Genomic DNA, 14,539 nt, shown 5'->3' with positions numbered 1-14,539 from the left:
ACCAGCCAGAGTTTACACCTTTGCTAAATGATTAATGGGTGTGCTGTGCAATCCCAAAAGCAGCAGGAGGAAAAGAAAAGCGTATTTTGGTGAGGGTGATAACTGGATTCTAATCCCCATGATAAAAATAATTACTGTAATTAGAAACATTTGAACTTTGTGCAAACTCCTAGTAATGCTCTAATTACAGTGTATCCCTGTAGTCAGGGTACATAGTTTTAACTCTGAAGCTTCCAGTTACCTTTTGCTTAGGGTGATTCTCAGCCAGAGATTGTGCAAAATCTGACAGAGACTGGTGTCACTGGAGGGACTGTTTCCATCACTCTATCTAAAAATTACCAATTCCAATGTGACTGTCACAGTTGAAAGAAGAATATATGTGTGTGTCTTCATCTGACACTCAGTTAATCCAGTCAGGGTTCTTGGATAAGGCCAAAATAGATGTGTAGCTAGGCAAGGAAACAAATCAAGTCTACTTTGCAGCTGCTTTTTCCATGTGTCTCTGTAAAGCAGTACGGAATACTTCCACAGCAAAGTCGACATCGTTTTTAGTAATGCACATAGGGGGCTTGATTCTCAATGTCTGAGGAGAGAGAAGAAAAAAGAAAAGAGGTCCTAAAAATTGTCTGGAAAGAACACAGTTTCAAGCAGCCTATTTAGTTCAGCACTCCCCTTCTGCCCCAGAAAAAGCTGTGGAAAAATAATATAGGAGAACAGCATAGCAGAGACTGAAGCTTATGATAAGTGCACTCTGAAGTGAGGCAATTTTGGACTTGAATGCATTTAATTGCATCTGACTCACGACTCTCCTCTTGATAACCTGACTGCCTCCACAAAAGAACTGACTAGAATAGGTCATGTCTGCAGCTTTGTTACTGCAGACAGAACTAGTATAAGATCTCAGGTGGGTTTGTTTTAAGAAAGAACAGAGACAGATTTATTTTCCTTTCTGGCAGCTTTGCCACAGGGAAAAGTGGTATCTGCTGAGAGTGCCAACCTCTCGCATTGTGTCAGCTGATTTAGTGGTTTATTATAGGCTTTTTTTAAAGGCTTTTAAGAGAATGCTTTTTGAATGAATCACTAAATACTATCCTTTAGTTAGGGTGCCATAGCTGGAAGGCACGTTGATCAAAAAGGGATATATGCACAGCTAAACTTGGCAAGAACATCAGCTCTTAAATCCAAGTGTTTGATCTATGTTTCCAAGAGTATTTAAATTCCATAAGAATCTTAAACTTCCAGTTTAATTTGTCTGTCAGTATGTCACATGACTTAGTACAGCAAAAGCAGAATAATGGCCTTTCCCACCCACAGCCCTTAGTGAAGCAAACACAGATGAACAACCCTCTCATCAGACAGAATCAGACTTTACCACACTGAGCTGCAGCCTATTACCCACGTTCTGCTCTTGACTTGGGAAAGAACTGATGAGGAGACAGATGCAGTGCCTAATTTACTTTAGCCACCTTCCATCTCACAGGGAAGCTGCCTCCCCTGTGTCAGAGGGCTGCAGTGACCCAACCTCATCATGAGGTATTGCATCCTCAACTGATGTCTTGGGTACAGCATCCTCAGCTGGCTGTGCTGATGCCCATTAGCCTGCAATTCTCACTTCTGCGTTGCACTGCTGAATTTACCATCAACAATTTTTTTTTTTTTTTTTAAATTACAAATAGACTGTTACCAGCTCTCCAGACTGAAACAACTAGTAAAACCAGCCTTGTTTAGTGCTGACAGGTCAGGTGATAACCTAAACTATAGCAAAGATTTAGCAGGCCTGAATATTGCTGAGTTTTTCTAATTTGCATAGACTTTGGTACTGTAGTGCCTTGGTATTCCAGGGGAAGTTGTCCTTCTGAAGGAAAACTCCAAGGCTTTGAGCTAGTCCAGCATACTTGAAAAGATAAAATAGCTCCTGCCCAATTAAAAAATACACATTAAACAGAGATACTTCCTAAGGGTATACTTTTTCTAGTTTATTTACTAAACTGAAGTTAATTTAACTTGAGGGAATCTCAGATGTAGTTCATGAGGATAGAAAATCTTTATTTACAACCAGAGGTTCAATACCTGATTGTAGAGCCCTCCTCTGCCGATCAGAACCCCCATGTCTTTACAGTCCTCCCAGATCTGACCAACTTCTTCAGCTGGAAGCGGGCAGCGACTGTCCTAAGGAAAGCAAATATTAAACTTCACTTAGATATTCTAAATTAGTTCTATGGAAAAGATGTCTATTCAGGTCTCTTTAATAAATCCCATTCTCAACTCTAGCTGAAAATGTTAGCATAACTTACCTGCTTTGATGAGTTTATGCAATTAAGGTACACGTCATTGGTTACTCAGGGCTTGTGAAATGGCCAAATGATGGAAGGTTCTGGCTCATTTTTAGCCAGAGCCATGTTTTCTCACTTCACTGGCTGCTTTTTAATAGAAAATATTCCTACTATTTCAACTGAAATAAAATGTGATAAAACTTCCAATGGCACTGTAAATTGAAAGGAATAAAGTAAGACACTAACCTTATCTGTCACCATTTCTACACCAATCATAAGTCCCTTGCCACGAACATCTCCAACAATCTCGAATTCATCCCGTATTTTAGCCAGCTCCAGTAGCATGTATGTTCCCACATCCTCACTGTTCTTTTGTAGACCATCTTCTTCAATAGCCTGGTTAAAATGATGTACCATGACAGTGTTGCAGGAGAAGCTTCCAACACATTTTGTTAATCCCCACTGAACTTGACAACTGTATTTATCTCACTTCCTTGGACACTATGTTCCTTCACTACTGCAGTGCTTACATTTTCCTTCTCTTACAAGGTCCTAATGGCATCAGAATACAATTGAACATCATATTTTGATGTTTCTGTGGCATTTCTCACATTTATCTGATTACTTATGTTTAATCCAGTAATTATTGTTCACGTACACTCATACTGGAAAATACCTGACCAGAAGGAATTATTTTCAAAATGTCACCAAAATATTTTAATTCTTTCTTGGTATCATGAGAAGAATATATTAGACAAGGAATATCTATGTGCACTAGTCAGCCTTTTAGGGAACAACTTGAGTGTTGCAGTTATATTCATTCACTCATGCCTTTTAATCACAATCTTTTCTTTGTTCCTTACTTTGCCCTCAATTATCAAAGTTCTGATTTCCAGGCACATGTTGGCACCCACACAGAAACTATGAACATAATGTCTGCATTAAGAAAAATCACATAAACAACTCCCCCTATATACTTGCAGAAGTGGTGGTTTTTCCTTTTCTTCTTCTTTTTCTTTTCTTTCAATTCCATTTTATTCTTCCTGAATCCAACAATCTCCATGGAGTTATTTCAGAGCCAGGCTCCAAGTTAGTTCAGAGTCAAAAGACTCTGAAATACTGGTTCTTTCTTGTTTGTGAACTGTTTTTTCAAAATGTTTTTAATTATATGATCATCCTTCATATAAAATAGTTTAAACCCCCCAAAACACTTGGGAAAGTAACATGAGTAGAAAGTGTAACTGTGATCTGGAACTGTAACCAAGTGGAATTCAGGAATGAACGGTCTGTACATGATCAAGACAAATTGAATAGTGACCTACTACCCACTGACTGATTTTCTACTGGATAATAACTGAAATTTGCTGCAAATTTTTCTGTTGTCTTTTTCATGAGGGATTTTTTTTCCGGAAGGAATTCTGACCTTAAGTATTTTTAACTGTCTGACCATTAGACCTTTGTTAGGTATAAGGTAAAAGCTGTTGAGCTGAAACAATTTTGTTAAACATGTGTGCCAGAAAATAGATCTGCTTTAGCTGAGGACTTGTGTAGTCCTATGAAATAGTTAGCTAAGGTGTTTGGGAAAGTACTTTCCTACATTTTTATTAACGAAATAAAGAACCTAAGGGAGATAAAGATGGTTCTGAAAACATAATTAGAGGGCTCCCATTCTTTCTAGAGATTTGAAAATTTTTGCAATTAAACTAATCAGAATTTGTACTATGCATAGAGCACATTGTCCATGTATGCATAATACATGCCTATGTTTATGCACTTTATACAATTATTTAAAAAATTGCCCACACAGAACTTCATACATGTAAACACTTTCCATTTTTGATACAAAAGGAAGTGTGGTGTATATAAATTTATATAACATTCTCCTTACATCAAGAACTGCAGCTCCAACTACACAGGCCACAGGGCTTCCTCCAAATGTATTAAAGTGAAGGTTTTGAGCCAAGGAATCTGCAATCTCTAAAAGAAAAAGGACAACACTGGTTACTCTTTCAGTTCATAGAATCATAGTATCATAGAATCATAGAATGCTTTGGGTTGGAAGGGACCTGAAGCCCCCCTGCCCTGGGCAGTTACACCTTCCAGTAACCCAGGTTGCTCAGAGCTCCAATCGGCCTTCAACAGTTCAGGGATGGGGCATCCACAGCTTCTCTGGGTAACCTGCTCTTGTGCCTCACCCCCCTCATAGTAAAGAATTTTTTCTAATATCTAATCTAAACTTACTCTCTTTCAGTTTGAAGCCATTCCCCCTTGACCTGTCATTACATGATCTTGTAAAAAAGTCCCTTTACAGCTTTCTTGTACCAGAAGGCCACGATTAGGTCATGCCAAAACCTTATCTTCTCCAGGTTGAACAAACACAATCACCCAGCCTTTCCTCACAGGAGAGGTGCTCCAGCCCTCTAGTCATCTTGGCAGCTTCCTCTGCCTTGTTTGGTAACTGTACTTACCTGCTTTAATTAAGTTACATTTGCTGTGGTTCAATCTTGATTCTACTGCAGACAATGCACTAAGATTTCCTAGAAGCAATCTGTGCAAAATATGACTATTTCCAAAATTTCCATTTTGCATGACTATAGTGTCTAGCAAATGCCAAAACAAAACTTTTTTTAAAAAGTCACACCTCCAACATATGCTGTCATCTGACACCTACAAGCTTTCCTCACTAGATTCGGCCATCCATTTGTATGAATCAAGCAACTGGCTAACACGCAGTACATTGAATAGTAAAATGTTGAATTCTGTAAGGATTTTCACGCTCTGTTACCAGCTCAACACATGACTCATGTGGTCGTTCCTCCTTCAGTTTTACAAACAGCCCCATTTAAACACAGCTTTGCACTAATATAGCACAACACTTGGTAAAACAAATGAGTAATGAGAATCCAACTAGTCAAAAGATACTTTGAGACAAAGATTATTAATAAAACTCAGCTTTTTGAACTCACATCTCTCAGTAACTAACTACTGTGCAGTACATTTTGTAATTACTCTATTTTAAATCGTAGCAGAACGGAACACATACCTTTGGTTGTAACAACAGCTGCCATTGGGAAGCCATTACCAATTCCTTTTGCCAAAGTAACCATATCAGGGACTACATCATGTGTTTGGAATCCCCAGAAATGGCTACCTGTCCGTCCAAATCCTGTCTGTACCTTTCAAAAGGAAAATTCAGAGAAAATCCCCATCACTTTCTCACACTCTACAACATATACTGATTTGCATTAAACTCCATCTGGAGTCAGCTTATTCAGATGGTTCTGCACAAAATACTATTTATTGCAATTGGATTTTTCTTTCATGTGATAACACACCATCATGTTTTAGGCCTGCTGAGATGCACAAATAAGATGCAGATTCCATGTCAAAGAAGACATGGAAGACATGCAAGAAATGCAGATGCTTATGACATTTAAAAGCAACTCCAAGACTGCTGATTTCTGCCACTGCAATGCTGGAGGTATATATCACAGTCACTTTGAAGCCTTTGATACTATTTCAAAATAGTTTTAGCTAAGGAAATTCTATTTCTAAAATGTATTTGCAGAGGTACAGCAATCAACTCTCTTCTATATTTTATGTCAACAACACTCCTAGGAGGAATGGATATTGTGACAAACCTCACATCACGACTGACATTTATTACCTGCATATTTGTGCAAATTTACTGCTCCCAAAAGGTAAGGACTGAAGTCTGCTACAAATATTACCTTTGCTTAAAATAAGAACAAAGGCAGCAAAAACGGGCAGGTTCCTATACTCAGAAAAGTGAACCACGTTAAACTTAAGATATGAAGTGCATAGCATTTAATTTGGATTCTTCTGTGACAACTTTCAGAGGTAACCCAAATTCTAGAGCTCTCATGTAAAAAAAATCCAACTCACTTCATCTGCAATACAAATGCCCCCTCTTTCCCGTATCAGTCGATAAGCTTCCTTTAAGAAATTTCTTGGGTACTGAACAGCTCCATTAACACCCTGGCAAGAGAGAAAAACAATGTCTCCAGGAACAAACAAGGAAACAGGAAATCCAGTTAAGAAAAAACCCGGGGAGCCCTCAGGTAATAGCAAGACTGTTGTCTCAAGTTTCTGGCTTCAGCAATGAAATTGCTTCAGAAAGCTTCTGCTCAGGTCACTCATTCCCATTCCACAGTGCTGTCTGCTGTTCCTTAGCTGTGCTGGTATAAATGTTTGTGAGGCCATACCATGAACTGGATGACTGTAAGACTGAGGAAATTAAAAATAAACTGCCAAAACAAGGACCTTGAAAACCTAAGCACAGGGAGACCCAGAAACTGTGTTCAATGACAAAGTTGTACAGAGAATTCACATTCCTTCTTTGGTAAATTTGTTTAGAACATTGTTTCATCAATTTCTTTTTGCCTTGACAGTTTTCATTTGGATCAGAAATCCAATTCCATGCTACACCTGAACTGTAAAGCAAAACCAAAGAACTGCTCCAATTTTCTTTGGGGTCACAATTCTCACACTTTTTTTTTTCTTGCCCAAGATAAATTCTTCACTTTTCCTACTGAAGAATCACATATACAGCTATTCCGAACATAGGATGAAACACTAAGAGAATGGACCCTGTGGCCACCACTTGCTGGAAAGCTCTTAAAAATATAGTGGACAACATGACTGGGAATATGTGGAAGGTGTCTGAGTTAAAGTTTACAGTAACAGTAGAGAAAAGCCATATGAAAATTGGAAGAAGGTATTAGAAACCAAACAATAGCATGCATCATACTGACTACTTAATGCGGAAAAAACGTGCGTGTTTAATCACGATTCTGTGTATAGCTTCATGAGCAAAATTTCAGCTCCATTGAAATCAGTGACAAAAGCTGAAATTTTAAGGAAGTGCATCCCATCTTTCAAACATTTCAGGGGTTTAAGGCATTAAAATATTATAATAAGAATCAGCAAAAGTCTATGTTCAGGATGTAGCTGAAGAATATATGATTTGAGTATTTCACACGATTTGTGCTACCACAACCATGATGGCAAACTACCTACTTGAATTGGTTCAGCAATAAATCCAGCCACTGTCTTAGGCACTGAAGTGTTGAGAGTATCTTTGAACTGTTCAATGTACTGGTCTTTTGCATGACATGCACCTGTTTACAGGGAAAACAGTTTAAGGGGAATTTATTTAATATGATACAAAACTAGCTTCAAAACATGAAATTACACATCTAAGCAACAAGTATTTTCTGACTACATGGTAAATATCACTTCTCAAATACACTGTAAAACATTAAAGGAGAGTGCCCCTTCTTTTCTTTACAACCATGCATACTCTAAGGAATGCCAGTTCCGAAACATCAAGGCAAAGCTGACAGACAATAACACAGGTCAGTATCACCTTCATCAGCAGAAGAGATAAGCAGACATTTTCTCAGGGGTTAGTACACTTCAGCATAAGACACAAAGAGTCCTTAGGTTAGTGCAGGTACAAGAATTCTGGAGAATACAGCTGCATATCAGTCTACACTGAAATAAAGAACAAAGCAATTAGTATAAGCAATGCTCCTGGGAGGGCAGAACTAAAAAGAAAACATTCTGTTACATATGCCTGTGAATTAAATTACTGAAGAGTGCTTTCTGGAAAAGTGGATAAAAATTATTGTAATTATTGTTAACAGCAGAGTAGTAGAGGAGCTTTCACACTGTGTTGTGTGTGGAATGTTTTCCCCAGATAAAACTTTTGCCTATCACTGGCTCCAGGTTGTCACTAGTATTTGCCTTATTCCAAAAGCTGGAAAGCTGTGAAAACTTCAGAAAACACCATCAACACTTCTGTTCTTCCAGATATGTTAATCTGAGTTCCAGAGCTGATCATGACAAATACTGGAAACAAAGGCTGGGATTTCAAGAAATCTGAGAATGAGGCATCACCTATCACCTGCCTCAAATTTTTCTCATTGGGAAGCAGAGTCCTAAGATTCTCTGCAATATTTTCTTTGCTTGCCCTTGCAAATCCTAATCAGACGTCGACCTTTCTTGAGGAGGTAACCATAACCTATTTTCACAGCTCTCTAGTATTCTCCAAAAAGCCAAAAGCTTTTTGTCATTTACCAACCTTCAGGACAGCTGCATTTTCGAACAGTTTGCACTGGAGAATCTCTACAATGGCTGCCTCCCCACGGACCACGAAAAACATCCGGTAACATTGTCTGTCAAGCATAAGAGAAATAGCTACAGCTTTGATGACACCTTTCTAAGAGGTCTTTTGATCTAATGACTAAGGACGAAAGAAAGAAGATCTGGGAATAACACCAAACTTCCCCCTCACAAAATGGTGGAAAAGAGACAGTTTTGGAACCAACAAGTTTAGACTATTCCAGCAACACTCAATTGATTTTTTTCATTGTTTTGTTCTTTAAATAAGTCAGCCTATTTGCTATCTAAGATTATTGCCAACATTTTAAGAGTTGCTGGTAGTATTTCTATTATTTGAGGTATGAAAAAAATCGGCAAAACAGAGGTAGGCAGGCAGACCTAGCAGAGTGAACTCCAGCTTTCTAATCCTTGCTGCTGATGAAATACCACATGACTTGAGGCAACTCACTGAGACAGGCTGGGAACCTGCTATAAATGAGCCTTCCTATAATCAATACTGTGGCTGAGCTATCACCAGTACAGACTGGAGTTCCAGTGTCAGCTTCTAGACAGAAGGTTACTTCTATCTGCTCAAGGGCAGGGAGATAAAGTATTGCCATTTAACCCCAAAGGATCTACTTAACAGATATGTCTCCTGTCTTGCTGAAATAGGGTTTCTTTTCATTACAAGGAAGGATCTGCTTCAGACCATTTAAAAGCAGCTTTGCACAGAGCTGCCAAAACAAACAAGAAAAGGTGCTCTGATCATTACTATTTCACTCCTTACCTACACTTCCATTCAAGCACCAAGTGTGAAACTGCAAATCATGATCCCTCATGTTATGGCTGTCCCAACTCCAAATTAGCCTAAGTAACTACACAGAGAAGAAACGGGGACTCTGCTTCCTGTTGACCTTACACAGCAGAAACAGCTACACTGCAGTTTAATCAGTGACCATAAAGCACTTGAGGGCAGAAAATATACTAATTGTTGAAATATTTAAATAAACTGTTAGTTACCCAGATTATTTAAAACAAACAAACAAATAGATAAATAGATAAATAAATAGATCTCACTGTTGTACAGCCAAAGCCATTGGCAACACCATGCTTATAAGAACCAACAGATGTCAAACCCAGTGTGTAAGGGCTGCCTCCGTGGTAGGCTCCTCTGTTCAAATAAAGCAGATGAACATTATTCATTTCCAAGAAGAGTCTAAAGCAATAGTAATTCTGAGAAGGCATGCTTCTGAGCTACAAATTATGGTCAAAAATGTGCATTGTTGCACTCAAAACAAGAAGATTTCTACTGCCGTTTTTTGCTCTGGTTTTCGAAGATCCATGATTGCCCAACTGCAGTGGCTTCCTGCAATTTCAAATGTTAAAACTGTGAGGCAATGTTTGCAAGGAGAAGAGAACAATGATTGTAAGCAACAGCAATTCAGACAGTGTCTCAGCAAGTCCTGCTGTAGCACCTGAGCCCTGCAGAGCAAACATCTCTGTCCTTTGAATCTTGGAAACCACTGCTCTCTCCAACAGATGCCGCCAATCATTAAATCACATGGTGGTTTGCTGTCAGTTTTATACACAAATCAGAAGTTCATTAATGAGAATATACAAGAGAGGGGAGGTACCCAACGCTAACAAACACAATAACAGAAAAATACAACTCTTCATAACATAGCCCGCTACTTTAAAGTTTGAGGCTCCCTATGATACACAGCAAAGAAAACTGTTTACACTGGTGCTTACATTATACTGGTGCTCACTCCTGCACCACCTCTGCCATTAAGCCAGAAGAGCTGTTTGTGTACCTGTGCAGTGAGCTGTGGTTTAGGGCTCTGGCAGAAAAACAAGGCAACAAACCAAACAAATAAAAAAAAATCCTTTCACCAGTTAAGCTTTCAGTCAGAGCAGTTCCCTGATGAGGTTCACTACTCCACTGTTCAGAGGTACTTCTGCATCCCCACAAAGGGGCACTGCAAAAGTGAAATGAAGTGAGAAAGCAGCAATTGCTGAATCTTGCTCTGGGCCTGAACAAAGGTCCACCAAAGCACACTTTGGACACAGAGACCAGACCATTTTCAAAGTGACATAGGCAAAAATTGCAGGTTGTGTTTTATGGTAAACTAGTCGTACCATACTGTATCGAAACTTCAACTTCCTTCAACTTCAGCTCTTTGTCAGATAAAATACTTTTATAGCATTCTTCCCTGCAGACCTGAGGGTTAAAGAGTTCCCTACTATTTCCTGATTTAGGCACGTAGAGACTGATCACACACACAAAGGAGTTTTGTAGAGATCTATCAGCATTACCTGAGAGAGATGATGTCGAAGTTACGGGTGTGTAGCCTTGCCATGAACATGGCTAAATCATTGGCCTCCGACCCGCTGTTGGTCAGATAAACCACCTGTGGGAGATTGCTTAGGATCAGTACAGCACACAGTCTTGTTAGGCATCAGATCACGTCACTTTGTAACCTGATGAGCTAAAACCCATCACTGCCACAGGGGGTGAATTCACCACCGTGAACTTAGTGTCACCCTTACACTGTAGATGAGAACTAAGATCAAAGTGATGTGCTCATGAAGAGTACAGAAAAGTCTGAAAGAGTTCCAGTTTACAGATTTTCCTAAGATGGAATATTGACGAGTTTCACTTTACAGGTTTTCTTAAGATGGAATACTGATGGAAAGAAACTAATGCCTTTGGTCCAACTAAACATGATAATTTTAATTTTTTTTGAACTCTCCTTCACTCTTTAAAATTGCAATAGCTTCATACTCTTTTGCTAGACAAGTTTCATTTTATCACCAGTTTATTTTATCTGAAAACAAAAATTATTTTTCTTACTGTTTCTCTCCGTATGAAATGTGACATTTTTGTGGTTTATTTAAATGTCAGCAAAGCTCACTATACAAAATACTGTAAAATACTTTTCACTGTGAATTTTCATAAGATCAAGCAAATTAAGGTTGGCTGCATGTAAGAATAGTTAACATCTTCTTAGTTTCTTCAGTAATTTTTAAGCTGGCAATGCCCCTTCACAGTGATGAAGGGAGGGAGAAAACAAACCGAACAGGAGCTTGGGATATTATACTTGTCTACATTAGGGTCTAAAGAAAAGGTCTTGAGGGTCATCACGCTCCTTATCTGACAGTCCCCATAAAGGTTTTCTCTCTACGGTTGTCACGGCTCTCATTTATTTAAGAAATATTTCTCATAAACAGGCACCCACTTCACCAGCCCCTGCTCCTGTCAGAAGCAAAGTACCTTCAGTGGATCTGGAAAAAGGGAAGTCAGCTTTTCAGCATACTCGTGGATTGATGGGTGCATGTAGATATTAGTGGTGTGCCACAGGCGAGCAAGCTGTTTCTGGGTAGCCATAGTTACCTTCCTGCATGCAGCACAAGACAAAGGAATTCAATTCCACACACATTCCACACTCATACATGCACATACCTATGTGTTATTAATTCTGCAAATGCTGCATCATTTGCCAGATGGATGAACAAGCAGACCAAATTAATGAATTCTTCAAAACATAGCAGAAGTCAAGCTTAATGTAAGTGATACATGAAATTCAGTAAATTATGTTCTGGTTTTAGTCTCACAGATTAATGAGGAACAAAACCAACATGGTTATCTCTTCCTGTGTTTTATACCATAAATCAAAAAGCAACACACTTACGGGTGACAGTGACCAACACTGACTGTGACAATTCCAGCGAAGAGATCAAGGTATCTTCGTCCTTCATAATCAAACAACCACTGCATATGCCCTTGATGCAGCAACAATGGCTTCTTGTAATACGTTCGCAGTGAAGGAGCAATATTATGTTCCCGAATCTTCCGCATACGTTCATATGGATAGGACTGAGTGGAATAGAAAAGTCAATACCCATTTATGCTTTCTAAAGATCCAGACTGATGGAATTGTAGTGGAACACATGGATTACAGCTCTCTACAGCTGTTGTTAACAGAACTAAGATTTTAACAAATTCTGGCACATAGAAGGTTCTGCAAACCTTTGAAACTCAGCTTTTGAAGGAAGACTGCAGTTCTGCACACTCTCTTACAGGTTTTCAAATGAACAATGTAGTACAGATTTGTCACACAGGTACACCTACAGGTTACAGTCAGGTTATATCCTGGTTGTAATACTTCAGTTTTACCCAAAGAAGCAAATTTTATAATCATATTTATAGCACATGAGCCTATCACTCAAACACAGTAATACAGTTTTATTTAAATTTAGTCCAGTATGCATGACTTACTTTGTATTTTTCAGGTACAAAATCACAAGGAGGCATTTTTGCTTGAGTGGAGACAGAACTTTTCCATTTCTGTTGCCTGAAGAGAACTACAAAATAATAGAATTATCAAACACTTAGCAAAGCGCACATCTGAAAGAGTGTCTCAATGAGCTTGTTCAGAGAACACACAAACTACAGTGAAAGCAAGTTTTGGAGTGTTTTTTTGTCTGAGAAATTTTCTTTGGGGAAAAATAAGTAACATCTTTGTAAGGGCAAAATCTATGTTGATTAAAAAAAGAAAAGGTCACTTTTTCCTAATCCACTAAAACTCAGTTTTCAGTTTCACATGGACTTTTATTTTGACAGAAGAAGATTTAAAAACATATTTCTAGTACAAATTCTTATCCGGAAGCAGTGAGAACAAGCATTGTCTGCAATGGTATAAGACAGGAGCCCAGGGTGACTGCAGCACAGGCAGTGCCCTCAGGGACCAGGGCACAGGCCCAACAGATCTGAACAAGGAGAGCAAAGCAGGGTTCACAGAGAATGCCCCGCACAAGCAGACTTGAATCAGGTCCAGAGTCCACCGAGGGCACCCAGTCAGGAGCAGCAGCAGATGGGGCCAGAGATAGGGCTGGCGACAAGGCCACACCATAAGTCCAAGGTTCATCCAGGAGACAGAGGCAAGAGTGGGACTGGTGGTAAGGCTACTGCTCATGGTACAGCTGAAGCAGGGGGCTGAAAGTGCAGGGCTGAGCTGAAAGAGGGCTCATGGGCAGTGAGTACGGGCAGAGGCCCTGACTGAGGCTGATCAGGGCAGCCCAGGTGTGCTGACAACTGACAACTCCCACTGCCACCTTCCATTCCCTCTCCAGAATCCTGGGAACATCACATGTCCTGCCTCTCATTTAACTGCAAGTGCAATTTAGCAGGTATCACAAAGAGATACCTGATTGCCCAGAGAGGTCCTGGAGTCTCACTCACTGGGGATATTTAAGAACTGTCTCAATTCTGATCCATTCTGTGATTATGTGCTTCTGTGAACAGTTATTTAAACTTTCTGCACCCCAAACACTACACATTTGTTTCTATAAGCCTGATATAAATTACATACACTGTCAATCCTCTTACAACCACTTAGAGCACTAATGAATTAATCATCCGCAAGATCCAATCTCAAAAAAATCACCTGAAATCCCACCAGTTAGGGAATCATAGAATCATAGAATAGATTGGGTTGGAAAAGACCTCCAAGATCATCAAGTCCAACCCCTGATCCAACTCCAATTACTATATCATGGCACTAAGGGCCACATCCAGTCTTGTCTTAAAAACCTCCAGGGATGGTGAATCCACCACCTCTCTGGGCAGGCCGTTCCAATGCCTGATTACCCTCTCTGTAAAGAATTTCTTCCTAACATCTAACCTAAACCTCCCCTGGCAGAGCTTGAGCCCATGTCCCCTTGTCCTATTGTTGGTTGTCTGGAAGTTCTGCCCTTGGAACTCTTCCTACAGCTACACCGAACGGGCTTCCCCCCGCCCGCCCCCGCGTCCAGACAGGGTGTCCGTGACACCGAACGCAAACCCGCACAGAGCGGGGTCCCGAATCGCCAGCAGACCCGTCGCATCGATCCCCCACCGCGACTCCTCGGCTCTCCTCGGCCCGCTTAGGAAGGGCTCAGGCAGCCGTGTCCCCCCGTCCCGTCCTGTCCCGCCCCGCCGGCCCCTCACCGCTGCCCAGCGAGCCCGGCCGCCGCGCCATGTCCGCCCTCAGTGGGCCGCGGCACCGCCCCCACACGAGCCCGGGAGCGCCGCGGACACACCGCGCTGGGCCCCGCTGGCACCCCGGGCTGTCCTCTGGTGTCACCCTGTGCTGTGCCCT

General features: G+C 40.4%; 1 protein-coding gene across 3 annotated transcripts; it reads right to left on the bottom strand.

Annotated features, from left to right (window-relative positions):
• Positions 1-448: 448 nt before the first annotated feature.
• Positions 449-14,447, bottom strand: AGXT2 (alanine--glyoxylate aminotransferase 2). 3 transcript variants are annotated; one of them, XM_027900616.1, is made up of 15 exons: positions 14,146-14,295; positions 13,859-13,869; positions 12,679-12,764; positions 12,092-12,276; positions 11,674-11,797; positions 10,716-10,810; positions 9,477-9,570; positions 8,380-8,473; positions 7,314-7,414; positions 6,180-6,272; positions 5,317-5,449; positions 4,162-4,250; positions 2,520-2,669; positions 2,071-2,169; positions 449-583 (listed from the first exon to the last, which is right to left on the bottom strand). In XM_027900616.1, the coding sequence occupies exons 1-15, from the start codon at positions 14,283-14,285 to the stop codon at positions 473-475; spliced, it is 1,605 nt and encodes a 534-aa protein (XP_027756417.1). In that variant the 5' UTR covers positions 14,286-14,295; the 3' UTR covers positions 449-472. The 3 variants fall into 3 exon arrangements, with proteins under 3 accessions (XP_027756417.1, XP_027756418.1, XP_027756419.1); XM_027900617.1 differs by lacking the exons at positions 13,859-13,869; positions 14,146-14,295 and adding an exon at positions 14,389-14,447; XM_027900618.1 differs by lacking the exons at positions 13,859-13,869; positions 14,146-14,295 and adding an exon at positions 13,642-13,667.
• Positions 14,448-14,539: the final 92 nt, after the last annotated feature.

This window comes from Empidonax traillii, unplaced genomic scaffold, assembly GCF_003031625.1.
Source record: "Empidonax traillii isolate 1590-97213 ecotype Southwest subspecies unplaced genomic scaffold, ASM303162v1 scaffold743:size316770, whole genome shotgun sequence".
NCBI classification, from domain to species: Eukaryota; Metazoa; Chordata; class Aves; order Passeriformes; family Tyrannidae; genus Empidonax; species Empidonax traillii.
Note: the sequence above shows the minus strand (reverse complement) of the source record. Positions and strands in the feature narration are given on the sequence as shown.